Source organism: Acanthochromis polyacanthus, chromosome 14, assembly GCF_021347895.1.
Source record: "Acanthochromis polyacanthus isolate Apoly-LR-REF ecotype Palm Island chromosome 14, KAUST_Apoly_ChrSc, whole genome shotgun sequence".
Classification (NCBI taxonomy): domain Eukaryota; kingdom Metazoa; phylum Chordata; class Actinopteri; family Pomacentridae; genus Acanthochromis; species Acanthochromis polyacanthus.
This window is the reverse complement of record NC_067126.1, coordinates 28549809-28576476: the sequence shown is the minus strand read 5'-3', so window position 1 is coordinate 28576476 and position 26668 is coordinate 28549809. Positions and strand designations below refer to the sequence as shown.

Below are 26668 nucleotides of genomic sequence, written 5' to 3'. Positions count from 1 at the left end.
AAATTATTTGGGGGATTTTTTTGTAATTAATCAAATGATTATCAGCTATGACAAGAACAGGAGGTGGGGCTGAGTCTCACTTTATTCAGAAAACGTGAAGTGTAAGTCAGTCCTTGGTGACTGTGAGAGCTTATCAGGCCTCACTTTGCCTGTTGCAGTGCCAAATGTACATATGATCTGGGTAAGATACTGACAAACATCAGTGAACAACATACTGCATTTTAATTCTGTCATACGGAGTCATGTGGCCTCTTCCAAATAACTTCTCATCCAACTGCACTCACACACCAGAAATGATACAAGGCCTTTTCACAGAGGATGAGAAATAATCTGATATGTGCGTGATGTGACTCGACTGTGTTATCTGCTGACATGATGACAGCAGTCATCCCGGTGTTTTCCCGTTGAAGAGCACATCATCAGTGCAGGACAGAAAGTGAGCTACCTATGAGTTGCCAAACACCCCCAGACTCACAACCAATACTCTCCGACCCATAACCTAGAAAAGAGACTCCTAAATTAGCACCCAGATCCCGGGACGGCTGGGAAAATAGTTACCATGTAGACACAGACACATGCGCATCAGGTCTCAGAATATCAACAGCACATAGCAGCCAAACTCTATACTCAGCCATGTCATGATTCTGTTCTGGGAAGAGGATGTAGCATTGCAGCATAAAAATAACAACAGGTAATTTCCCAAGCTTTGTTCACTGAAGTTAATTTGATTAATTAACATGATTATATTGCATAGTATGATTTCTTTTTTTTTTTTTTTTTAACTTTGTCTGGATTCTTCAAAATATCACAAAATGAGAAAGCCACATTTCCATATCTGGATTCCAATCAATTCTGCAACTCCCACAGGGAGGATTGGTCCCGAATTTATTCTGCAGCACATGACAATGCCGGCAAACACACAGCCAGAGTCATAAAAAACTATCTTCAGCAACAAGAAGAGCAGGAAGTCCTGCAACAGATGGTCTGGGTCCCTATGCAACCTCCACCCACCAGCCACCACCCACTCCCCTGAACATAACATCATAAAGATAGTCTGGGATTATATGAAGAGACAGAAGCAACAGTAACTGAATCCACAGGACTCACTTTTTATGAAACATTGCAGAAGTGAATAAACAAATACAGTCACTAGTCTAGCATGTTGTTGAGCTGTGTGGCAATGTGATAATAGTGGAAATGTAATGAGGGTCAAAGACGGTTGAAAAACGACCCTATTGTGTTTCAGTAAGACTTAAATAGCACCTATAGGTGAGGAGGGGTCAGCAGGTTTCATCACACAGAGTGCATGTTGCCGGGTAACCAACCAAACATGTATACACAAATGCCAAAGAGTTGAGCTGCTGCTCTAGAGTGACACCATGACTAAAGGATGATAGTGAAGGAGAGAGTAGGAGCGAGTAGAGGGACTATTCATGTGTGTGTGTTTGCATATCTGTGATTGCATGCAAGTGTACAACATGGAAAAACCGGAACAGCTTTATAGATGCGTTTTACAAGGAAACTTGTTCCAGATTTATTTTAGGTCTATCTTAGGAAAGATATGATATCAAAAGCCAGCAGCAGCACAATGTGCCTGAAATAGAGAGCAGCAGACTTCAAATCAAACCGTGCTACGTTTTATGAGCTAGATGGAAAGCTGTTTTGTCAGACTGAGGCTGCCCCAGGCTTCTGTCAGTAAGATGACAACAATTTAATATTCAATCCAAAAAAATGCCATGAGTTTAATGCTGATTCTATAACTTTGTAAGACCTTCATTGGATGTTATGTTTAACTTGACAAGTTAAAACACAATGACTGAGCTGTTGAGGAACATGCAAAAGCTCTACAGGAGGCACATGTGTGTTGTATTGCACTATTTGAATGTTTTCATCGATTGCTTTCTGATTATTAATATTATCCATTATCTATACACCGCTTAATCCTCATTAGGGTCACAGAGGGACGGAGTCTATCCCAGCTGACTTAGGGTGAAGGCAGGGGACACACTGGACAGGTTGCCAGTCTGTCACAGATCTACATATTCACACCTACGGACAATTTAGAATCACAAATTAATCTCAGCATGTTTTTGGACTGTGGGAGGAAGCTGTAGTACCCGGAGAAAACCTACACATGCACAGGGAGAACATGCAAACTCCATGCAGAGAGATCCTGGGAAGGCCAGGATATGAACCGGGGATCTCCTAGCAGTAAGATGACCGTGCTAACCACCAAGTCACTGTGCAGTCTTTATTTTATATTATAATTAATCACATTTTGTAAACTTGTGGCAGAAAGGAGTTACCACTGAGTGCCGTTCTGCACACAAGACATCTATGGTGTGTTGGTCTGTCATGGGAGAAGGATGCCTCCACAGCTGTTCTTCCTTAAGTTTTTACATTGTTTTTTTTTCTCGTAAGGACAGAAGGTGAACAGATTGTAAAGCCTCCTTAGGCAAACTGGTGATTAGTCACAGTGGGCTGTATAAATAAAACTGGCACGACTATTCAGTGTGTCTCAGTCTTCTGCAACATGGGGCAAGTAAAACTTTATGTGTTTGATATATCATATGCTACAGCATTCAGTTTTGTTTATGTCCTTGATATTTTCTTCACATGCCTATGCAGAAGAGAGAGTATGCATGATCTGTCTTATCACTCAGCAGTTTGTATCATCTACTGCATCTTGAACTACTAAAATAAAAAGCTACATACCTGCAGCAGTGGTGTCAGGTGTTTAGCAAGAATCATTTCCAACCAGCTGGTTTTCACAGACACAAGAGGGAGCAAGAGGACAACGAGAGGAGATGAACTGCTGTGGCACCACTTCCTCATGGGGATAAAGAGGCTCAGCACCATATGTTCCAATTAGTTATAACTCATCAAATGATTGCACCTACAAGCTGGCTTTCCTGAAGTGTGTAAAGTAACTTTAAGGCAAAAGTAAAATGTGCTTGAGACTGTGAAACTAATCTCTGCATGACAATTGCAATGGTTTTGGAACAAAATGTGTGCACAAAAACATTACACTTGTCATAGGTGGTTTTGTTTTTAGCAGATCTCTGGTTTGTAGGCATGATAATCTCATTTCACAGTTTGAACCAAATATATAAATTATTGCAATTGGAAAGCAGAATCTTTTACAAGTAATTTGTTAGTATTTCTATTTTTTTTTTTTTTTTTTTGCCATTTGCAGAAGATACTGTGATAATTTAACTAATTGGATTCAATAAATGCTCATATTTTATGCAAAAACAAAAACCTGAAGTTCAAGCTAAGCTTGATTTTGTGTAAAAGTTTGTATTTAAGTTGATTTTAGACTGGACTGATACCTACACACTTGCAAGATGAAACAAAAACGTTGCATATCCACGTTTTTGCGCATGCATTACGGATTGTGAACGCATGACGTTTATGAATGGGTAGAATATGAAAGCTAACGCTCCCCTTCACCTCCCCCCTCTGTTTCAAAGCCGTGATGACGGAGGTGCAGGTCGATTCCTTCCATCGCAGAGAGCTTCCCCTGTTTCTACTCAAACTGGAGCCTACGTTATGTGCGCAGTTGTGCCGTCGTGAGTCGATTTTACGCGCACACTGTGTCCCTCCTTCTCTCCATCCCCGCGCCCCGCCTGGTCACTGTGAAGAATTACTTTTTTCTTTTTTTTCATCAGTTTTTTTTAAGGATTTTTTTTTCCAGTCACATGGACTGTTTGGGTTCAATGTGTGCTGTCGACACTGCACAGCTAGGGCTCGTTTGATCATGATTTGAAGGAGGGAGGAAACGCAAATAATAAAAAACAGGGACTCCGCATCTTTCTCTCTCCATCTCCTCCTCCGCTGCTGCTGCTGGGAGGCTTCGGAGGATCATGCAACACCTTAAGCCATGGCGAGCTCTGCTGCTCCTGACCGCGCTGTGCCACCCGGGGATCTCTGACAAATACGGTAAGATGATGCTGGTACTGATGGTGGCCGATTAGAAATGACACTCCAGTTACACTGTGCGTCTAAGCAGACTTGATGGTGATATCATCCTGCTTTAGCTGATACTTTATTCCCTGTTGTGGGCTTGGAGTGAGTGCATTTCTGTAACGTTCTTAATTAACCGAGAGATTTGGGATATGTGGGTGAATATAGAGGATGGTATTCAAATGAGATTAAACAGACACTGAGGAGAGTTGGAGGATACAAGGAGAGACAGTGGAGAGGAAACTGTTTCATTTCTGTTTCTGGTGGAATAAATGATGATTTTAGGGAGTGATTATTGAGCTTTAGTCCTCTTTTTACTCTGAAAGGAGAAACCAGAAATCTGTCACTAATGCAACAAAAACGCCCACACTGGCCTGTGTTTACAGTAAGATAAAACTGGATTTCAACATGTAACAAAAAGCAAAGAAGTCACTAAATGTTCTGATACCGAATTCTCCACACTAACGCCACTGAACACCAAATTCCACCTTAAATTTAGATTAAATATCGGTTCACTAACCTGCCTCCACTCTCATCAGCAGACATAACAGCAGCATAAGCTGTTGAGTTAATATTATTGACAGTGGCAGCTTCAGCTTTATCATTTTATTATTGTAAAACTGGATGATGATGATTGTATTACTGTCGAAGATTGTTGCATTACATTCAATTTGCAAATGCCACAATGATGCAACAAGTGAATTTGTATGTGCCTCTTTGTATTTACACCCAAAGAGGGGTTTTAAAGCTTCCTTTTCCCTTGTTAATTTTTTACTTTTACAAAGAGTCAGTCTGACATATTTTGAGATATTTAAGTAAAAAACTGTGAAGCAGATTTCAAATCAGACTGAACAAAGGTCAAATGTTCTTCTCTCTCTTTGGCTTTCTTCAACAAAATACAAGTGAGCAATTATATTAACTGCAATTATATCAACTTCCCTCTGCACTCTCTCTTTATATATATATATATATATATATATATATATATATATATATATACCCACCCTTGTAAATTATTTAAGGCGTATCATAAACTTCATTACTGCAGTTTTTTATTTTATTTTAAGCAGTTGATTACATCTAAAGCAGCATTAAAATTACAGGAACTATAACATGCTCTGATTTATTCTCTAAAATAAACCTTAAATCAGCAATAACTTGTTGCTTCACGGATTGGCATTAACAAACATAGATTCCAGAGAAAACTCAAGAGTAAGAGACATCTTAAAAAAACAACAATGAACAATGAACAATGAGAAGCCATGCTGGGAGCGCCTCCGATTTCAGCACCATGGAGAGAAACCAGTAAACCACTGCTGCTTCCACGAGTCCATTCATTCCATTAACACCTCTTTGCTTTTATTGCTGTTCTTTCACACATGAATCCATCCATCTGTTCATTTAATGAGCCATCCATCCGTATGTCTGACTGTCCATCCTTACACACAGTATGATGTTCATGTCTCGAGCCAGTTTTATCCTCGAAGGGGAAGATTTCCTCCAGATTATGTCACTAAAGTTACAGAATTCATTGCACTTACTTTACCGTGCTCTGTCACACTTTTTTTTTTTTTTTTTTTGCGATTTGTATGCAAAGCACCTGAGTGAGGCTAGTGTAATGTAAGTGCAAAACATGAGTGGGTGTCCTGTGCAGACCTCTAACATCATCTTCGGTGTTGCATTTGACAACCAGAATGTAAAGGAATTATATATATGGGATTTGTCAGTGTAAAAAAATAAAGTGAAAGGTTAATATGTTTTAAGAGTTCTTTATTTCTGCTGGCTGTTGCTTGTTGGCCCAGTACACTCTCAGTGGTGCTTTTCCTGGACAACCAATCAGTATTTGACAACTAAGACTGGCATTTACCCCTAGAGTCTTGTGATCAAGCCAGTGTGTTATATAATGACCTCGTAGCTTAGAGGTACCTTTTAGCTTAGATGCTTTTTTATTTTTACTGAACCCAGTTTCAGACATATAAACAACAAATCAGAGATTCTTGGTCTCTTAGATAGAGGTTTTGTTAACATTCTTACTGCCACTCCGGCAAAAAGGCATATGATTTGTATGCAAGATATATTTAAAAAATGGTTTCAGGGCTAAAAATTTCAGAAAGCCTCTCAGAAATGCCAAACACTTGCCCTGTGTGCGTACAGTGTGCCTGTTTCTAAGAGGTGACTCACTGTTAGGTACTGCGTCATTTCATTTAAAGGTGGGGGAAAATAGTTCTTAGTCCTCTTTATTCAAGTTTGGATTTCAGCAAACACGCAGCGAACCAGCTGCTCAACTGCCACATTAAGAATTCATTTTTTACACCCACTTTGCCCACACAGATTCATACCATATCTCTTTGCTATTTATTTATTAATATATTCTTTTGGATTCTGTTTGATGCACATAGGGAATTTTAGAAATGAATAGCAGAAAGAGACATGAGCTGTGACGTGAGGGAGGAAGACGGACAGGCAGACAGAGTTATTCATGCATATTCTGCTGTGTTAGGTTCCTATCTATCGCCGGCCACCTGCTCCTTCCCACATTGCTACAATCCTCCAAGGTCTTACTCACAGGCATAAAGTAGGAAACAGTGGAACAACTAGAGAGGAAATTCAAAAGAATGGCCAAAAATATAAGTCACAGCATTGTATCTGTGCCACAGTTTAATCACAGCCAATTAACAAAAATAAAGAAATCACCTACTTATGAATGTGTGTTTTATATCCTCAAGATTTTAGGTCAACATTTTATCTTCTGTTGCACTTATCAAATATACTTGTGGAAACATAGATAAGAATTTGACTGTTTATTCAGGGGAAAAAATGTCCACATGAAAACAAGATAATTTATTTTTTCTTGGCTAATTAGGTTAAGGACACTTTCCAAATGCCTCTGTGAAATTACATAACCTCACACAAATGATAAGAGTAGTGTACATTGGGAAATAGTCATATTTAAAGACAGAAACCAGGGTGACATTTGCTGGTGTTTGGGTTGCCACTGTGCGGCATGTTCCGGGCTGATTATAATGAGTGAGCCAAGGTTAAGCACACTTTGTCTCATTACTGCCCCAAAGTTACACCAGTTGTTGCCATGGAAATCACTGTGAAAGATCTTATCTTGAATACCTGTTAGCCTTTTCTTTGTCTTTCCACCTCAGGTTGCCTATTTGAGAGAAAACTGTGCGCACGGGATCAGTTCTGCTCGGATGGTGAGTACGACACACAAGAACAAACACAATCATACATAATCTCCTTTTTGTTTTTGCACATGATCATTAAATTCTAAGACGCTGTGTCTGTGCAGCATACTAAATGAAAAACCGAGCAGCCTGGCACACACACTGTATGTCACTGGATGCATGCTCACACACAGATTGTGTATAAAAATATACACAACACAAGTCAAGGATTTTTCCTCCCTCGGTCCCATGTGCCTCTGCCTCTCCGTCACCTGCCCCTCTCCTCTCCCTCATCTTTATCTAAGCCCCTCCTCCGCCCCACTGTCTCCATGGCAACACTGACATCACGGTGAGGTCGACACCCCCACAGTTGTTGTGCTAATACAGTGATGAGTCACTGACACACGCTTACGTTCTTCTCTGTGGAAACTGCGCTTACGCACACGCGCGATCATTGGGCAGAATACTAAATGGACTTGCAGGAGACGCACGGGGCAGATATCTGGCTGTCCACAGTGCACGGAGGAAAAACATTCAGAGAAAAGAGTGAAGAAATCTCGTGTGACTGGTTGTAATGAGCCCTTTGTCTTTCTGTCACTGCGTCTCCTCGAGAATCAACGACGGCAAATCAGCTGTAAACAATATGGGCGTGTGTTAGACAGCATACTGAGACTAATTGACCTCATTTTTTGTTTGCTGAAGATAAAAACTCCACAGAGATCGTAACCACCACACAGTCTCCACAGACACATACAGGTCTAGCAGTGACTCACACCCTATATAAAGAATGCACAGCGACTGTATTGAGTTTAGATGAAGAGGTCAAGGAAGTGTGACTGTGTGTGATGATGAGAAACAACAATAAAGACACCAGCACCATTCCCTCCATTTATACAGCCTGGGTTCAGAGTAAATTTTTAAATTGTCTGCCAAACATGTCATATCTGAAATGCTGTTTTGCTTTTACCTGACACTCTTACATATAAAAATAATTTTTGTTTATCTTTTTAGATGATAGCTGCTGATGATATTTATTTATCCATAGATTCATGTGGAATTTAAAATTGAATAATTACGTAAAAATGTTAGGAAGTGGTTATTTAATCTCTGGTGTTCAGTGAAGGGAAGGAGAGACTGATCTGGAAAACATCTTTTGGTCTTGCTTACAGAGAATAAACAATAAAGAGCGTATATGAATAACTACATAATCGGTGTGTGTAAATCTTGAACTGAACAGATGAGCCGATGATCTGCAAAGGAAGAGCTGATTTTATAGTCTTCTCTCGGATTTTGCATCCACAACTGGCCTTTGAGCAATAATTAGGCTAAAATGTCTGATAAGTCTGCTCACTGCACACACAGCCTTGCCTCTCTTTGCAGTAAATCTCCAGGCTTCAAGGATTGTTTTAGTTACAGCCATCTTTCTTCTTCAAGCCTGCCGTCTGCCTCCACTGACAGTTAATAGTAATCCTGTCTTGTATACGTCGATATGTTAAATGGAATGCAAATCTCTCTTTAAATAATTACAGCTGCTGTTTACTTGCATCTGCGGCAGGATGTGTGGCTGGCCCTTATAGGATTGCCTGCATACCAAGCAGTCACTGTCCCCAGTCTCCGTACATTTGTTGCGAGCAGTGGAGTGTGCAGCTTTTCGTGCTGAGGTCTGTAGTTCTCACTGAAGTTAGTCTCTCTAAGACAGAAGTGTTTAAAGATTCCCTATGAGCACATTTGTCTTGCATGTGTCTGTAAGAGATTCCTGTTCTGCTTTGCCCCTTCCAGAGACATTCAAAAGTGCAGGTTTTGTTGTTTGCCTGTTTATAGTGTTCTGAAAGGTCAGTCGGATGGGTTTGCTAATGTTGTTAGAAGCCTGTTAATAATGTCATACACTATCAGCTGACTTGTGTGTGCACAGGTGCAGCACCCTACAGTGCTGGTTGATTTCATGTCATTGCAAAACAGGGATCTAGCTGCTCAGTGTGACTGGTTCAGGGATCTGCTGTGAGTAACCGTAGCAGAACATGCAAAATTCTGCAAATTTGTGCCACTCCAAGCAAACATATGAGCTGATCAGAGTACAGCTTGTGCTTACATGATGAAAATATTGGTGGTGAAAATCATGCATACTATTTATAGTCATAGACTTTCTATAAAGATGGCCGGATCATCCATAAGATCGCTTACAGGCTTCTTAAGCAGCAACTTTGAAGCTCAGTGTGGTTGCCCAGGCCAATGCTGCCTTAGCCCTCCTCCCAACTCCTATTTATTTAAAATGAGCAAAAAGGATGAGCGTGACTGGAGCTCAGGTGGGAGATAGACTGTCCCATCACTCAAAGCAGCCACACCATAAATTATGCACCTTTAAAACTTAATACAATTTAAATAGCTTAGTAATAAAACAATTCACCTTTGAATGGTAAAAAAATATAAAAAAACAATAGCCAGAGAGACCAAAACCGTTGGTGCTCTTCATATTTGGGTGGCTTTAAGGTATCGATGAAGACCAATCAGACCTAATTTTTTTTTTTTTAAAAAGCATCATTAATAAACCATCAGCTGTGCTATTCATTCAAGTCATAGGATTGGTTTTGAGCTCACCTATACCTCTGTACCCAGGACTTATATGGCCTCACATGCTGCAGAAAGAGACACTGAAGCGTAGAACCACAGTTACTTTGAGACCAGTTTATTTGGTGAACTTTGTGAATTCGTCATTTTAAGCAGAACATTGTGCTTTCTTTTGTATCTCTCGCATTCCTCTGCACAGCAACATAAAATTTAATATACTTTATCCGTTGCACAAAAATGACATCTATAGAAATAGCCTAAGCTCCCAAAATAGTCCTAATCCAATCAAACCATGCGGTTTACTGTCTTCTCTCTGTTCATCTTCCAATTTTCCCTCCTGTGCCCCTCTTCTCTCTGTCATCAGCCAGTTCAGCAGGAATAACAGGAACTATGTACTTTATCAGTGCAATAAACTGCCAGGATACAATTTCCGGTGTCATATCACATCATCAACATCAACTATTTGTAATTTGATAAGGGGTTGTAGTCACTGGGATGTGATATATGAAAGCAAAACATTCGGTGTCTCTCTAAGTAGGGGTAAGATGTAAATGTTTTTATCTGTATCTCTCTGTATATCTTGCTGAGATTATGCGTCTCTTATCAGACTGTGGATCATTTTGGGAAAATTTCTGCCCGGAAGGAGCTGCTCCTGCGAAAAGGAAATAATATAAAGCCGCTATAGTCTACATATTCTTCATAACACTAAGTAGCAAAACAGACAGACTGAAGAAAGATGGATACAATTTCCACAATTTCTGCTAAGTGCTTTGAGTGCAATGGCCTTTTGTGAGAGTCGGTTATCCGGGCTACGAAATAAATCTTTAACCGTGGTTTTAACTGCTATTAATGTCTGACAGACCTAAACTCAAATCTCTGGACGTGATTTTGACTTGACATTAAAAAGAATGGCCCAGATTTTTCTTCGTTCAAATCATTTACTGTAATTGTCTGCACAAATTCTTCACCGTTAATTAAAGCAGCTGTTAAAAAATCATCCTTATCGGTGAGTCGCTGACATGCTGCAGCCAAGGGCGTCAGTTTGTTTTTAAAAGTGGGGGGGATGGAGACCACAGCACTTTGAGAAAATGTCGAAGAACAGCGGCAAAATGCCACAAGCTGGGCTCGAACTCACAATCGCCACACCAAAGGCGGAGGCTCAAGCTGTTCAGCTATCGATACATGCATAGAGGGGCTTGTGGGCCGCTATAGTACTAATTCTCCCGGGCCGAAATTTTGCCCATGCACGCCTCTGGTCGGAGCTTCCACTTGGCACAGGCGCAAATTTAGCATCTGCGCGGTTTTGTTTTTTGTTTTAACCTCACGAAGGTGTGCTGCGTGTCTGTGCAACTCTCGGCCGAGTGCGGATGGTGCGTTCATGAACGTCGGAATTTTCTATACTACTGAAAATAACTGGGTTTACAACGGCTTACATGTGAAGAATTTGAATGTGTTGGAGACAAAATGACCCCTGACAAAAAGTGGGGGGGGGGGGACACGTCCCCCCCTAAACTGACGCCTATGGTTGCAGCTAAAACTGATCGACTTTTGGGCTGGAAGAGGAACTCAGCCTCAAACACTTCATGTCAGATTTGACTTAACTTTCAAAGTAGTGTCCGATTTGGTACATGACACACATGCACCTGGCTCCTGATTTTTGGGCCAAAAATAAGCGGTGCTGTTTCATGTGAAATGTGTGGCTCTAAAAACACATTAATCCTCTCTAAGCTGTTCATTATAACAAATCACCAACTCGCTGTGGCAGATTGAGTGGTGTGAAATTTTTGCTGGTGTAGAGATCGTGGTGACTCATCGGTGCACCAGATAAAATATAATGTTCCTCAGCTTTTTCTTTATTCACGTCACATAGCAGTGTGGCAGTGTTGTTGTTTTTTCTGAGGAAGTGTATACACCTTGTTTCAAGAACTGGGTTTTCAGAGTCAAATGGCATCTGTGCAATAAAGTGTTGTATTGAATTCAATGCTCCAATGGGTTGTAGTTTTCATCTTCCTCTTCTGTAGAAATTCCTGTGTAATTTTAGTTGCATGCTTTAGATCATTATGCTGGAATATTCCTCATCTGACAAGCTTCTGCAGACTGGGAGATTTTCACTGGCCCTTATGATGTCTATAAATATCCTTTCCCCAGCAACTTTACACTCAGGCAGCCACCCACATATGATCAAACTTCCACCTCCATGCTTCACTGTTGGGACAATTCACTGTGGTGTCCTGGGAAGGTTCATGTCAAATATGTTTGACCCCATCTGAAGCCAACAAATTTACCCGTGTCTCGTCGACCAAAGTCTATGCCTCAGATAATCATTCTTTTCATGTCAGTGAGCAAAGTTTAATCCTGCAGTTTTGTAATTAACAGCAAGCAAGAGTGGTGTTCCTGGGTGCTGTCGATCAAGGTTTACATCAAACTGTGCTTTTCATTGATAACCCCTTCGCCAAGTTTGAAGCACGTGCCCATCTGTTGTCAGACCGACATTATGCAAGTAGTAGTGTGTAGTCTATAGCACATTTTCAATGGACGACTACTATGGCATGTTCTATATCTTGAGATAATTGCTGCTGATTAAACTCTATTTTGACTGATTTTTAGTTGGTCACAGTTTGTCCTGTGTTTTTTTTCCATCTGTGTAAAGTCTTACAATCAGAATTTTTCATTTCTCTGACATTTTTTTTAGCATGATGCAAGACACAACCCAAGGTCTAAAAAAATTAGCAGGCTCTGTGGTTCACAGTTCATTTTTAAACCTTCTTCATGTGATTAGGCAAATTGAAAATAACAGGTGTATTCATTTTGGTTTAAGTGATCACAGATTTTCTAACTTGTGTGTCAGTGCCCACAAGTGCATTCAGTGTTGTTGTACTGAATCCCTACTTTTGGGCCTCTTTCAACTTAGTCTCTATGAAGTATTTGTTTTTGCTTGTTCAAGATAGTAAATATTCCATGTGTCAGCTTAGAAATAATACAGTTATTGAGCCATGATGCAGTTTGGAATCATTTGGCATTAAGGTGATACTGTATAGGAGTCTAATTACTTCAGTTACATACTTTAGCTAAATAGGATAACCTCCTTTTTTGAATGACCTCTCTCTCTTCTTGAATCTTGAGTATTTTTAGTATCCTGTGATTTCATATAGTATTCATTGCAGATTACGTCAAAATGTATTAAACTCTAATCATGTGTTTATCACTCAGAGGGGGTTGACATATTGTATGACATCCATCCATCCATTCTCGATACACCGCTTTACCCTCACTAGGGTCGTGGGGGGTGCTGGGGCCTATCCCAGCTGACTTGGGTGAAGGCAGGGGACACCCTGGACAGGTCGCCAGTCTGTCACAGGGCTACATATACAGACAAACAATCACACTCACATTCACACCTACGGGCAATTTAGAGAGATCAATTAACCTCAGCATGTTTATGGACTGTGGGAGGAAGCCAGAGTACCCGGAGAAAACCCACGCATGCACAGGGAGAACATGCAAACTCCATGCAGAAAGATCCCAGGCCCAGGCCAGGATTTGAACCGGGGATCTTCTTGCTGCAAGGCAAAAGTGCTAACCACTACGACACTGTGCAGCCTTTTGTATGACAATGTAATGCAAGCAAACCTACAGTCCAGCCAAAATGTTAGCTTTGTCAAGCTTAGAGCCGCTTGGGACGGCTGTGGCTCCGGTGGTAGAGCGGGTCATCCAATAATCGAAGGGTTGGTGGTTTGATTCCTGCTCTCACCTAGTCATGTGCTGTTGTGCTCTTGGGCAAGACACCTTACCCCCCCCTTGTATGAATGCATGTGAATATCAAAGGGGCTGTAGGCATGGATTGGCAGCCACACCTCCGTCAGTCTGCCCCAGGGCAGCTCTGGCTACAAATGTAGCTTACCGCCACCAGAGTGAGAATGAATAATGGCTCCATGGTGAAGCGCTTTTTTTGCCCAAAAAAGCGCTATATAAATCTAATCCATTATTATTATTATAATGATGCATCAGCCTCTTTCTGGCTGAAGAGCAGATGCATAAAATTTTGTGGGCTAAGGCTGACATAATGTACAGAATGTACGGTGCACTTCGTTTTTTTCTCCCCACTGTTGCCAAGTGCGTATTCAAAGGGAATTCAAAAGAAGTTTTGGATTTGTGTTGATTCTGTTCACAGTTTTTTAAGGTCTTCATCTTACTATGTACTATAAATAAAATGGAATAGAAACTGAATTTATTTAATTCATGGTCATGAAAAAATAAATGTTCCCAGACGATAGTACTGAGTAAATACTATTATTATTGCCATGTTGCCATGCGGCTGTTTGTGAGTTAGCAACTGTCTCAGAACGGCATTGTTAAAAAATTTCAAAAGCACACACACACTGACGGTGGCAGAACCTTGTCAAAAGGACTGTGACAAGCACTGTCAGTGTGTGGGCTGTACTTCAAAACTGTGACTCACTGCTGTGGGCTAGGGTGGTGTGGGCTACCATAAGAATTACAGTCATTACAAAGCATTGTGCTTGATAGCATCATTGAAACATTTGCGGTAAAATCTGTTCAGATACAGTGAAAAATCAAAAGAAAATGCTGTTGATGCTTTGTTAAATAATGGGTTTGGTCTCAGAGGCCAATCAAGAGAGAGTATGATATTTTCTCTTAAATGGTACTGCGTCATTGCTATTTTGTACTCTTTCTTCACAGCGGACATTTGGACAAACAGCAGAAATAACAGAAATAGCATTTCTCTTCTGTTCAAGTGTTGCAGACACACTGATCCGACATGTGCTGGGTTTTCTGAGACTGATATGGAATGGAATTCAGCCAAATGTTATTGTTAACACCTCTGTTCTTCTACTGTGGAATGTCAAAATGTGTCTCATGAAAAAGAAGTCAGTAAATTGTGTTGGAGTATTGACCAAGAGTGACTTTAGAAAGAAATCTGTTTTGACTGCACTGGCAAAAATTTCTACTGAAATATTTACAGATTTGTTTGCATATGTGTGTGTTTATTCCAGATGGGTTGTTTGGTCAGTGCCGAACCTCTAAGCAGGACCAAGTTCAGTACCAGGTGTCGGTTCCTGTACTGAAGAGGATGCAGGAAGTCCTCAAACAGCTCATGCTACAAGGTAAGAAAAAACATCAGAACTGTAAGCAGTATGTGTTGACACAGCTAAAACTGTAAAAGTGAAAAGCTTGATGTTTTTTTAAACGTAGGTATGATAAAACACATTGTCACACCCATCTATACTTTATGAATAAAGGTAGAAGTCCATTCATAGTATGGAAAATTGATTACAACTCTTATCGGAGTGTCTAAGAATCAGCATTGATTTCAGAGGCTATCTCTCTGTCTGTTTCCGTTTATTCCCTGACACACACCGCCGTCTTGCACTTTGGCTCTTTGTGGCTTTCCTTAATGGCTTGGTCTGTCTGTGTATGTAGGGCTGTCATGGCAGGATGACATCACCCAGTACATTTTATCAAAGGAGCTGAAGCGAGTTCCCCACACCACCGTTCCATCCAAGCCAAACTCTTCATCCCCCTCTTCGCACTTGTCTCAGTAAGTCTGCTTCAGTTGCAGTGACATTTAATGAAAAATGGACATTTACACAGTACCAATTAATCAAAGGACAAAGTCAGGTGCTCATTCCACCTATCCATTCATATCCAACCTCTGTATCCATCCTAATCTTTGCCTCCGTTCCTTTGCTGGTTGCCAGGTCTAAACAGCACATCCCTCACTACCAAAGTTCTAAGTCAGGGCCCACATCTCCTGGTGGCAAATACGTGGACTACAGGATACTTGAGCCTCCCCAGTCCCCGCTGCGCATGCAAACAGCTTCCATGGACCCATACACATATCACCAGGTATGGAAACACACTTGAAATATAACATGTGGAATTTGTATTTATCCAGTTATCAAAACCCATACTAATATGACAACTAATAGTGCATTATCTCTGCCGATCACAGCACAGGTACCAAGAGGACGTAGAGAGATCTCTTCTGGGTGCAGGGGGTAGTTATACACGCCCCTCTTCAAGGTCCCAGGCCAATCAGAGAGAGCGAGAGCGTGACAGGCAGCTGCTGCAGGAGGCTCTGTCTCTCTACCTGGCGTCTGTACAGCCGTCTTACCGCCACCGAGGGGCTGCTTCCATGACTCCTGCAGGTAAATGGTTCAGAATAGAACTAAAATTCAAATTGAAAGTAGCAGAAATAGATATATAAATACACAATTACAAAGCAGTTTGCAAAACACAAGCAAAAAATTCCTTTTAACGTCACTGTCTCTGGTGTTTTGACCAGGTTTGCCCTATTATGAGGACTTGGAGTTGGAGATACCAGTGGACTATGTGGAAGACTACACCCTGGAGGAGAGACTTGGTACTACAGGCAGGCAGCAAACCCTGCAGAATAAGAAAATTCCCCAAGATTTAAGTGCTCTGTCTGGAACCAACGGTGAGCATAAGGAACTATTTCATGCTTATTCTGATAGTATCTTCCTTGCAACACAAGCATAGCATCACATTTACAATATAAACGTAGCTTCATGGTAAGCGATTACACTATTAGTAGAAATACAGTACTAATTTTGCTGTTGTATGTTAGATGGCTTGCTCCAGAGGATGTCAGGAGTCCTGCAGAAGTACAGAGTTGACCCCAGAGAGCTCAGTCAGGAGCAGCTCTATAAACTGGCCCTCATACTGCAGCTGCTGCAGGCCCAAGACAAAGCAGGTAGAGTCCCTTCGCTGGAAATTTTTTGAACAGAATATCTTGAATGTATTTACATCGAAATACCTATGACTGGAGTAGATAGAAAAAGCAAATTATGCTCAATTTGAATCCTGTTTTCCTGCTGTATTTATCTAAAAGCAGCATTTTGTCTGTCAACACAGATCCAATTGAGAAAGACCTCATCACCCTCAAGGAGGTATGTCAGCATCTGTTGTTGGCTCTGATTATAAAACGCAATCATACACCTTTTACACTGACAGCTTTCCTATCATCCCTCTTAGATGCAGCTGTTAAAAACAGACAGCGTGTCCAATAAGCCGGAGAAGCTTGCTCCTGCTCCTGCTCCCAGCCCCCACAAGGCCCCTCTTGCCCCCTCCTCTGCCTCAGTCCTTGCCACACCTCCAGCCAAGAGTGCCAACCTCCACCTGTCTGCTTCCCAGCCTCCACAAGCTGCTCCCGCTGAAGCTGGACATGGCCTGAAGGAGCAGGGGCCGCCACTAGTCGAGGGTACAGGAGCCAAAGAGGAGTATGGGTACATTGTCACCAACCAGAGGTCAGCACCGGATCAAATTCAACAAACCCAAAACATGATTTCTTGTTCTTGCGGAGGTCATAAGGAAAAATTTTCCTCAGTCTGAAAATGTTCGAAGCTCTGATAAATGGTGCCTTTTTGCTGGTTGCTGCAAATAATATGCCTTTCAAACCTGCTATTTGGGTTAAACGTGGCGTTTCCAAGGAGGATAATGCTGTTTTTCATTTGCAGTCCTTTGAGTCTGTACGATGGAGTGAAGCTGCTGGAGCTATTGGCTGATAAAATACACTTGGCAACTAGCAGCTTCATCAACATCAGGTAACACCACAGTTGTGCGTTGGATACTATCTTAGTAAACATGCTAATATTGTATTTCCCCGCTGTGAAGCATCTAACATGTGTGTCCCTGTGTTTGTGTGCCGCCAGCGTTGTCGGTCCTGCGTTGACTTTCCGCATCCGGCAGAATGAGCACAACATGACGGCTGCAGAGGTAGCTGCTAAAGCTGGTGAGACTCAAACAGACACGCACGCTAACACCGACCTACCCACGCATATACACAAGCATGAAGCAAAAAGTACGTGGGCACATCATTCCGTTACTGTCACAGTGTCCTCCTCAAACACTTTTTTTTTTCTTTTTACAGCCAGTAATAAAATGTTTTTCACCCCTGCAGTAACTGAAAAGAACTTCCTGGAGTCGGAGACGGGCCTGAAGATCGTACAGACTGGTGTGGGAGAGGTACTCCTTACTACACACTCACACTGACACACTTCGACAGCCCCTCCTATCAGTGACATATAGAGCAGTTGTCAAGGCAACAGAGATGTAATCATTCTTCTTTATTCTTTACCATTTTCTCTGTAATGGAATCATGAATGTGTCCTGGCTTGACAAATTATTAGACTTGCTGGTGTCAAATCCCAGCAGTCTTGTTTTCACAGTATGGCCATTTTGTATTTTCTGTCGGGATGTGCTTCTTTATTTGTGTCAGTCTTTTGTTGAAACAGTGGGGATGGATTCTGTTTTTTAAACTGAAAAATAGTTCAGATCTGGTTGTTCTTGCAAATGTAGAATGCAGATTTGATATTGCTCAGAGGGAATATTTTGAGTCATTCTTATTAGTCATTTACACATACAGCAACCTTAGCATAGCAGCACAGATGAAAGCAGTTCATCTGTCTCACCTGTAAAGCTTGTTTTCCATCCACCACTTCACTTTGTGTTGTAATGTTGTGTGTAATTGTATGTCTGTGTGTGTAAACCGTCGTGGCCAGAACGAATAAGCGAGACGACACTTGACAGCAACCAGCGTTTCACTTGTTGCCATGGGGTTTCATCCCTTCGCCTCTCCCTCCTTGCTGTGGCTCCCAGATCCCAGGTGCTATGGCAACAGTCACACATGTCGTTAACCTCATTATTCGCCGTTCACACAAACAGCGTGATTCCAGGCAGCCTCTGACTCATCACCCACATCTCACACGTTGCGCCTAATGGATTGATAACGAAACGCCCGTTTGGATTGAACACTGAGATAACGTGCACAGCGACTGCATTCAGGAAGGCAGAGATAAGATTGCAGTTGTGCTGTCAGTACATGTGTGTGGTACTGTGATTGGATGGCAGAATGTTTTAAGTCACCTAAAAGATGTTTTTACTTATTAGAAGTATCTGTCAGTTGTTAGTAAGCCGTCGCCATGATTTGTTGTCTTTGTTCCTGATTTCACAAGGAAGTTGTCTTTTAAATTCAGTGTTTCTGATGATTTTATGCATTTTCTGGTGATAAATTACAAGTTTAAGTGAATTTCTTTTGCTATTTAACTAAATATTTAAATGTTCTAAGAGTTTACGTCTCAGAAATAATCCTAGAATAAAAGATAGGACAAAGCAAAGCTATTTTTAAAAAAATATAATCCCTGTTTTCTGTTTACATAAACAAGTCATTCTGTTATACGATATATCAATATCCAGTTCATTTGCAGCTCTTGGTTCACTTTCTGAGGTTGACCTTTAGAATAAATTCTTCAGGAGCAGTTGCTTCTTGTCTTTAATGATGAAGATGCAGTTTTGTTTTGTTTTGTTTTTTCCTTTTGCATTGAGATTTTGAGTGAGTAACAACACAAGGATTTATCTTTTAAAATGGCAAAAAGTTAAAGATAAATTCTATATCTGCAGTTAACATATCAGTAAAAATTATTTTGAAATATCGAAAAGAAAATGAGAATAGTTGGAATGACAGTCTGGGGCAGACTATAATGTACAGTACTGATGTGTAGCATGTCCCAGGCAATGGTTAGCTGATCTCCATGTTGCTTCAGCTGTCTTTTTAATGGGTTCCTGGGGCGTAGCACCTTGACCTTTCAGAGCTCTGTCTTTAAATCTGAACTTCAGCTGCTCATTGAGCACACAGTGCTGTCATGTGCAGTTACAGGGAAACAAATCTACTGTTTAGACAAAATGCGTGACCTTTGAATTACTGCGCTGAGGGAGAAATTCCCTGGAGCAGCTTGGTCTGGGTTGACTACTGATGTGCATGTTGGAAAGACAGCACTTTCATGAGATACTGATCTGTTTTTTTTGCGTTCCTTCCCCTCTGCCCATACCTTACTCACCACTCTATTTGATTGTCTTTTTTTCACAGAGGACAGATGCACGGGGTCTCCCTCAGGTAACCAGGGTCTCCCAGGGCTCCAGTGGGACAGTGATCACGCTTGTTTCCATGGCAGTTGTTGGAGGTGTGCTGGTATTGGCCATGGCCGTTGCTTGTCTAAGGCATTATGCTCAGCAGGTGGCCAATGGCAAGCTGGGGCTGGGGCCAGAGGGAGGAGCAGAAACACACTTTGACTACCAGGTAAAGCAACACAACGAAGAAAAACATGTACATATACATATACAATGGGTTTAAAAGTTTTTAAGAATGACAATGTTGTCATAATGGATTGGACAAACATGAGAAGCCATATAATGAATTAAAGGCCAAAAGGGTTATAAATGTGTACATTTACATGTATTATTTATAGCCTGAAATATTATGAAAATCTGTCTTATAGATCAAGGAGATGTTTGTGTGCAGGTAATACATATTATACTTAAGAGTGATGCAATAAGCATTCAGTGCTCAAAACAACATTTCAAATTTTTTGAAAAACAAGAAGGGTTGAGCATTTTGTGCTAATGTCACATTTTTACTCGATATACACTGATTTCTTTGTTGCAATCAAAAGTCCTGTGCCTTCATGGAAAGCACAGCCATGAGCCAAAAGTTGAACATCAGAGAATTCTTTCTGTTTTAACAGCTTGTGGCTGTGACAAATGTAATATTTTGAAGTTTTGTAAAAGATTTGTACCATTCCGTTATTTGACGGATGTTGGGCTTCACTAGGTTAATACAATTGTCAACCGATTATAATAACTACTGATATATAGTTGGAACCCTGCTGTGAATTCGGTAGGGTTTTTTCTTTACCATTTTGCAACATTTTTTTTCCATTCAGGAGCTATGTCGGCAGCACATGGCATCTAAATCTTCCCTGTGCCGCCAGGACTGTGTGGGAGGGGTGAGCGGCGGCATGGCGGGGTCGGCGGTAGGCACAGGTGCTGGTGGACGGAGGGGTACGGACACGTCCCGCGTCAGCAGCGTTTCCTCCCAGTTCAGCGACGGTCCACAGCACAGCCCGTCCTCCACCCACAGCTCCACCCCGTCCTGGAGTGAGGAACCAGCCCAGTCGAACATGGACATCTCTACTGGTCACATGATACTGGTGAGTGAGGGTGCAATCAGAGTGGAGAGAAAGTCGACTCTCTGGTGTAGCAAGGGATTCTCCTGCTATAAAAGTAATCCTTGTCTCTCCCTCAGACATACATGGAGGATCACCTGCGCAATAAAGATCGACTTCAGAAGGAGTGGGAAGCTCTGTGCTCATATCAGGCTGAACCCAGTTCAGTAGCCGTGGCTCAAGTCCCAAACAACATGGACAAGAACAGACACGCTGAGTCCCTCCCCTGTTAGTGCATCAGTCATTCACACTTTTGTCATTTATGCCTTTTGTAGGTTTTCATAGACTTGATCTTCAAAGTGAATCTTAAAGTAAAAAATAGAAAGTATGATCATTTTAAACATGCTGTCCTTCAATTGATGGCATAATCTAAGCGGTGTTATCCATTTATTATTTCAAACACCTGCCTTCTTTTCCAGATGATCACTCTAGGGTGAAGCTGAAGACTGAAGTGAACCCAAGTAAACAAGATTACATCAACGCAAGCATCATTGTAAGAATTCTATAAACAATCCAAAGCATTTACAGTATGTCAAGATATTAAGAGTTTGTTGCTTGGTGATTTGTCCTCTAAACCAATCTACAGATGTACATAAACACCATTCTTTAATTGTTTTCATATGCAATTCACTTTGAATCAGTTGTACCTACAAGTATTGGCTGGAGTTATATTTTATTGCTCGATAGACAGTTTCTGCACTCGCTGTATATGTAACTTTCTGTGCAGAAAACTTAACAAATGCTTTGCTGTTTTTAATTTTCTAATCGACAGTTCGATCATGACCCTCGCCAACCAGCTTATATCGCCACACAGGGACCTCTGCCACACACTGTTGCTGACTTCTGGCAGGTCAGTGCAATCTTCTCTCTGCTTTCTGTTACTGTTTGTTTTTCACTCTGTATTTCTCGCAAGTAACTGCATTTACTCTCCAGTCAGTGATAAATAGAAAAAATATAACAACGCAGGTCTTTGGCCCAAAGCCTTCCATCCACAGAGAATCTGTCCTGTTATAGCCCTGTGTTTCAGAATTACTAACAATCAAATGACGATCATATTTGTGAGGGTGTGTGCTTGCTTTGTTCAACTTCCAGATGGTGTGGGAGAACGGCTGCACAGTGATAGTGATGATGACAGCTCTGGTGGAGGATGGAGAGAAGCAGTGCGAACGATACTGGCCCGATGAGGGCTCATCGCTCTACCATATTTATGAGGTTAATTTCCTGTTGTAACACCTGAGCTTTAATTTCACACGTAGCACAGAACAATCATTCAGTGTGATGTTTTACTCCATTAGCTCTGTTGCTGTAGTAGTTTCATTCACAATGAGTCATCTGTAAATATCTGAGATTAAAACTTCTATACACAACATTCAAAACCACCAGCACCAGCATCCGTCCATTCATTATCTATACACTGCTTTATCCTCTGCAGAGTGCAGAATTTACTTTTAATTGCAACTAGAGAGGTTGTGTGCATGACTGACAATAACAAATTTTCTCCCCACAACCATGGTATTGGTATTGTCAAATATGTTAGTTAAAGTAACGTTATTTTCACTCCACTTGTGTCGCTGCTGAGTCTGATTCCATGGTTCATTAGAGTGGTGTGGACCCACACAAAGTACAGCCACACATACTCTCACACTGACCTAAAATCAGGAAGTGCACACAAATTAGATACATAACACAACTAAAATAAACTGGCACTAGCTAAATGCTGGACTGAACTTTTGCTTTTCAAATGTGACATGGGACGCCATGCTTGACCCGTTTATAAATGTGAGGAGGGCCAACTATTTCAAAGGGTGGGACTCACATGCACTAACATGCACATGTGGCTGGACCAGCTGACAAAACATAGAACAGAGAAGCTCAGATATTAACACACACTGATGGAGTGTAACTTTGTTGTCTGCCGTTACCCCACTATTTCTCTACATAGCAGATTTTTTTCCGCTGTTATATTAATGCTATGTTTCTGTTTAAAATTTTGCATATTGCACCATTTAAAGTCAGATATCTGAGATTAAAATAAACTTAAGATTTGGAATCAAAAATTGGAGAAAAAAACATGAAACATTCCTGTTCAAAAGGGAGCACCATGCTGTTACTACCATTAGTTGCATCAATGTGAAAATTACCAAAGTAAATAGTCAATCACAATAGTGTTTCTGTGCCTTGTGTGTGCTAGAACATGATTTGTCTTTTATGTTTACATATTAAATAATTCTAGTATTGTTTTTAGTATTATTTCTTGCATTCTACTATTTGATCTCCTCAATGTCAGCTTTTTCCCATACTGCCAACTGTTATTCCCTTGAGTGTTTAACTTGCACAAAGCTAGTAAGTTGAATTGCTATATTCTTAAGTTTTTGGGAGGTTGCAAATTTCAATGTAGAGACTAACTCTCCATCAGAAAGTCCCATTTTTCATCCTTTTGCCTATCTTTGTGTGCCACCCCTCCCTCTCTTTATTTCCTTTGCCTCTCTCAGGTGAACCTGGTGTCGGAGCACATCTGGTGTAAGGACTTCCTGGTGCGCAGCTTCTACTTGAAAAACGTTCAGACGCAGGAGACGAGAACCTTGACACAGTTCCACCTGCTGAGCTGGCCGGCTGACGGCATCCCCACCTCCACACGACCGCTGCTCGACTTCCGCAGGTAATGAAAAACAACCCGTTATGCACACACACACACACACATTCATTTCCACAGGTTCCATGGGATTTAGTCATTTTCTGTAAATAAACACAAAACGGAGCAGCCACCTGGTCAGGATGCAGTGTGTGAAGTATTATGTTGACTCAATAGTCCCATCAGTGGGTTTGAATCCTTCTCATGGCCTTCATTACATCCATCTATTTTCTTTGTTCCCCACGATTTACACGGTGTGTACTCAAATAAAACATCCACGTCACTCATTTCATGCCTCATCCATCATCTCGGCTCTCTCTCTCTCTCCCTCTCTCCCAGTGTGCAGGTTGATAGGTTTGTATTTTAACATCTCCCAGTGTCATTTTTGTGGTTTGCAGCTAGTACTCTGGCTCCAGTTGCATAGTCACAAAAATGAGCATTGGCAGGTGTGACTGGCTACTGCAAGAGGGACAGTGAATCTGTGGCTTCCTCTCCACCTATTCTATCCTGTAATCTCATCTCACTGTTCATCGTGCAGTTCCTGCTTTTCCTGTCTTGTCAAACCTCTCCTCATTCCTAATCTGGTTGCCTTTTTCTTTAATCTGTCATTAACACATATTTCCATCCCTGATACATCCAACTTAATCACCTGCTTTTTTCTCATTTCCTTTCATTTAACCATAACCCACAAGTACCCAAAGCTACATAAGTGTGTTGTATGAATGTAGTAATCTCTTAATTTCCATTATTTATGTGTATTTATTAACTCTGTGAACAAGAATAGTTGTTGAAGTTGAAATTTGTGCTAAAAAATGTACAATAAAGCACTGTTTCTGTCCTTTTGTTCTCCTTTCTTTCTCCGCTGTCCCCTGTTCGCGCTTTTCAGGAAGGTGAATAAATGTTACAGAGGCCGATCCTGTCCAATTATTGTGCACTGCAGGTAAATAAGGAAGAAATGCTTCTGAATGGGTCATGGGTTTCTATGACACACCAGAAATATACTGAATTAATGTTCAGTGGGGAGAGTGGGCTGAAGCGTTACGTGCGCTTTGACGGCTTTCTTGTGTCACTTCCACAGCGATGGCACTGGCAGGACCGGCACGTACATCCTCATCGACATGGTGCTGAACCGCATGGCTAAAGGTGAGTCTCTCATACAGATACATACAGCACAGATAGGGAGAAAGATGAGCAAAATTGCAGTGAAACACTTATGAAAGTGGATGTTGAGGAGTGAAGGCTGAGTGATGCTACATATGGACACCAGAGGGGGCTATAGCTACAATGTAGTTGAATTTTGCTTGAGACATTTGGGTTGTTATGCCATTGGAAACTATGTGCTACTTAGGGTGAATTTATCCATAGCTGAGTAAGTTAACCGAAGGAAAAGAGATCAGATTTTGACTGTTTTTTGAAATGTCAACATGCATTAAAAAAATCACCATTTATCTTAAGATTATATTATTGTAATAATAAATCCATTCACATTGCTGCCAAACCAATGCCAATTATTATTACCCTCTCTATCCGATGAAGGGTTGTAGATAATATTGCAAGTTGCTGTCTATTTAGATTGCTCCCAGTGATTAAACATATGCCTGTAGTAACACTTGTGAGCTTTGATTTGACAGCAGCAGAGAGGGATTTTTTTTTTTTGTACAAATGGATCTGTTTTCTGGTATTTCTCTATTTACAGAGCTGAAAGTTGTGAGTTTTATGTAGTTACTTAGAGCTAAAGGAACAAATTTAAAACATATAAAATGAACTGAGCAACAAAGGGAGGCTTAAAAGTCTTGTTTCTTTTTACATATTTTTTCTAGTGGTTGAGTGAATTTAAAGAGAACATCAAAATAGTGTCATGAAGTCTCAAAAGCTAAAGTCCTAATGCTGTTCTCATTGTCATTAGGAGTGAAGGAGATTGACATTGCTGCCACACTGGAGCACATTAGAGACCAGAGACCAGGCCTGGTCCGCACCAAGGTACCAACTATCTGTGTGTCCTTGTGCAGTATTTATTTTCATCCTGGTATCTAGGATGAACATCCATCATCTGTACTTCTCTAACCACCCTCTTCTCTCTTCTGCTCTTTCTGATCAGGACCAGTTTGAGTTTGCTCTCACCGCAGTAGCCGAGGAGGTGAATGCCATCTTGAAAGCGTTGCCACAGTGAGACGCAGCAGCTGAAGGACACGCTGATGAAATGCAGACATACACAGAAAAATACACAGCCCAAAGGACGCACGTATGTCCATTACTGTAAATAAGAACTTGCTCGGCCACACTTGGAGCTGTTGCTGCTCCTGCTGTCAAACCCGCAGTATTTTTCCATCCACTCATTCTCTGGGTTTTTCAAACTTTTTCACTTTATGAAAAGGGTAGTAAATGGTTTTTGGCAGGATGCAAACATGAAACAGGAGGTCAAATTTCTACACCACCGTGGCATCAATTTGATCTCTGTCTTTGCTCTCTCAAGTTACGGTAATTACACAAGGATCCGGCCAAAACACGTGAAAAAAATTACCAGATTCAAAACCTTCGTGCCTATGTGAACCCAGATGAAATTTCAACACTATTCGACTTAATATCAAAGTGTGACAGTGTGTATCTATCTTACTGCCATCTCATTCAACTTTTGCCTTTCAGTGGACATGATTACCTCAAATGAGCAATCAGCACAGACAGATGATTTACCACAAACACTGAGGATTTGTTTCGGCTGCTCTGATAAACATTACAATTGGACCAATGATAAAATTGTGTTAAATCCCCTTAGAAACCTTTCACACCTCTATGACATTCATCTTACTGAAACTCAGTAAGGATTTTCTCCCTTGTAACTCTCTGAATGTGGTGTTTTGAGTCCAACAGAATACTGTGTACTACTGTCTAGTGTGTGTTGAGTTCTGGCAAGTTTTTGTTTGTGAGGCTTATTTTTGCCTTGAAAACATGATTGTTTGCTTTCGGCGCTGCTCCTTTTGTAATGGATGCTGTACATTGACCATGAGGTACACATCCTTTTCTCTTTTTCATCCTGCACCCAAAGTAGTTTTGTTTTCTTTTACTGTCTCACTCAATGTACGACTTTGTGATTAATGTAAATAATTCACTCTGATGATTGTGTTTATTTCATGTAGCAGACGGATAGAAAATATCTATAAAAATGTATTTTTGACTTGACCTAAATAAATTTGTGATGTGATGCAGCAGAAAACAAACAGAAAAAGTGTGTTGTTTTTTTCCCCCCGGTGGTGCTTTAAAGTGATGTGAAATCAACTTATTTCTTCTGG

At 41.0% G+C, this 26668-nt stretch overlaps 1 protein-coding gene across 2 annotated transcripts; it reads left to right on the top strand.

The window, feature by feature from the left end:
* The first annotated feature begins 3488 nt into the window (after window positions 1-3488).
* Window positions 3489-26604, top strand: ptprna (protein tyrosine phosphatase receptor type Na). 2 transcript variants are annotated; one of them, XM_022190271.2, is made up of 24 exons: window positions 3489-3942; window positions 7122-7172; window positions 14723-14833; window positions 15150-15267; window positions 15428-15575; window positions 15682-15877; window positions 16015-16167; window positions 16318-16443; window positions 16605-16639; window positions 16725-16996; window positions 17207-17293; window positions 17402-17481; window positions 17650-17714; window positions 19615-19824; window positions 20516-20734; window positions 20830-20977; window positions 21169-21242; window positions 21522-21599; window positions 21842-21961; window positions 23242-23408; window positions 24268-24321; window positions 24460-24524; window positions 25288-25361; window positions 25480-26604. In XM_022190271.2, the coding sequence occupies exons 1-24, from the start codon at window positions 3867-3869 to the stop codon at window positions 25549-25551; spliced, it is 2799 nt and encodes a 932-aa protein (XP_022045963.2). In that variant the 5' UTR covers window positions 3489-3866; the 3' UTR covers window positions 25552-26604. The 2 variants fall into 2 exon arrangements, with proteins under 2 accessions (XP_022045963.2, XP_022045962.2); XM_022190270.2 differs by having other exon boundaries at window positions 20468-20734.
* The last annotated feature ends 64 nt before the right edge of the window (window positions 26605-26668 follow it).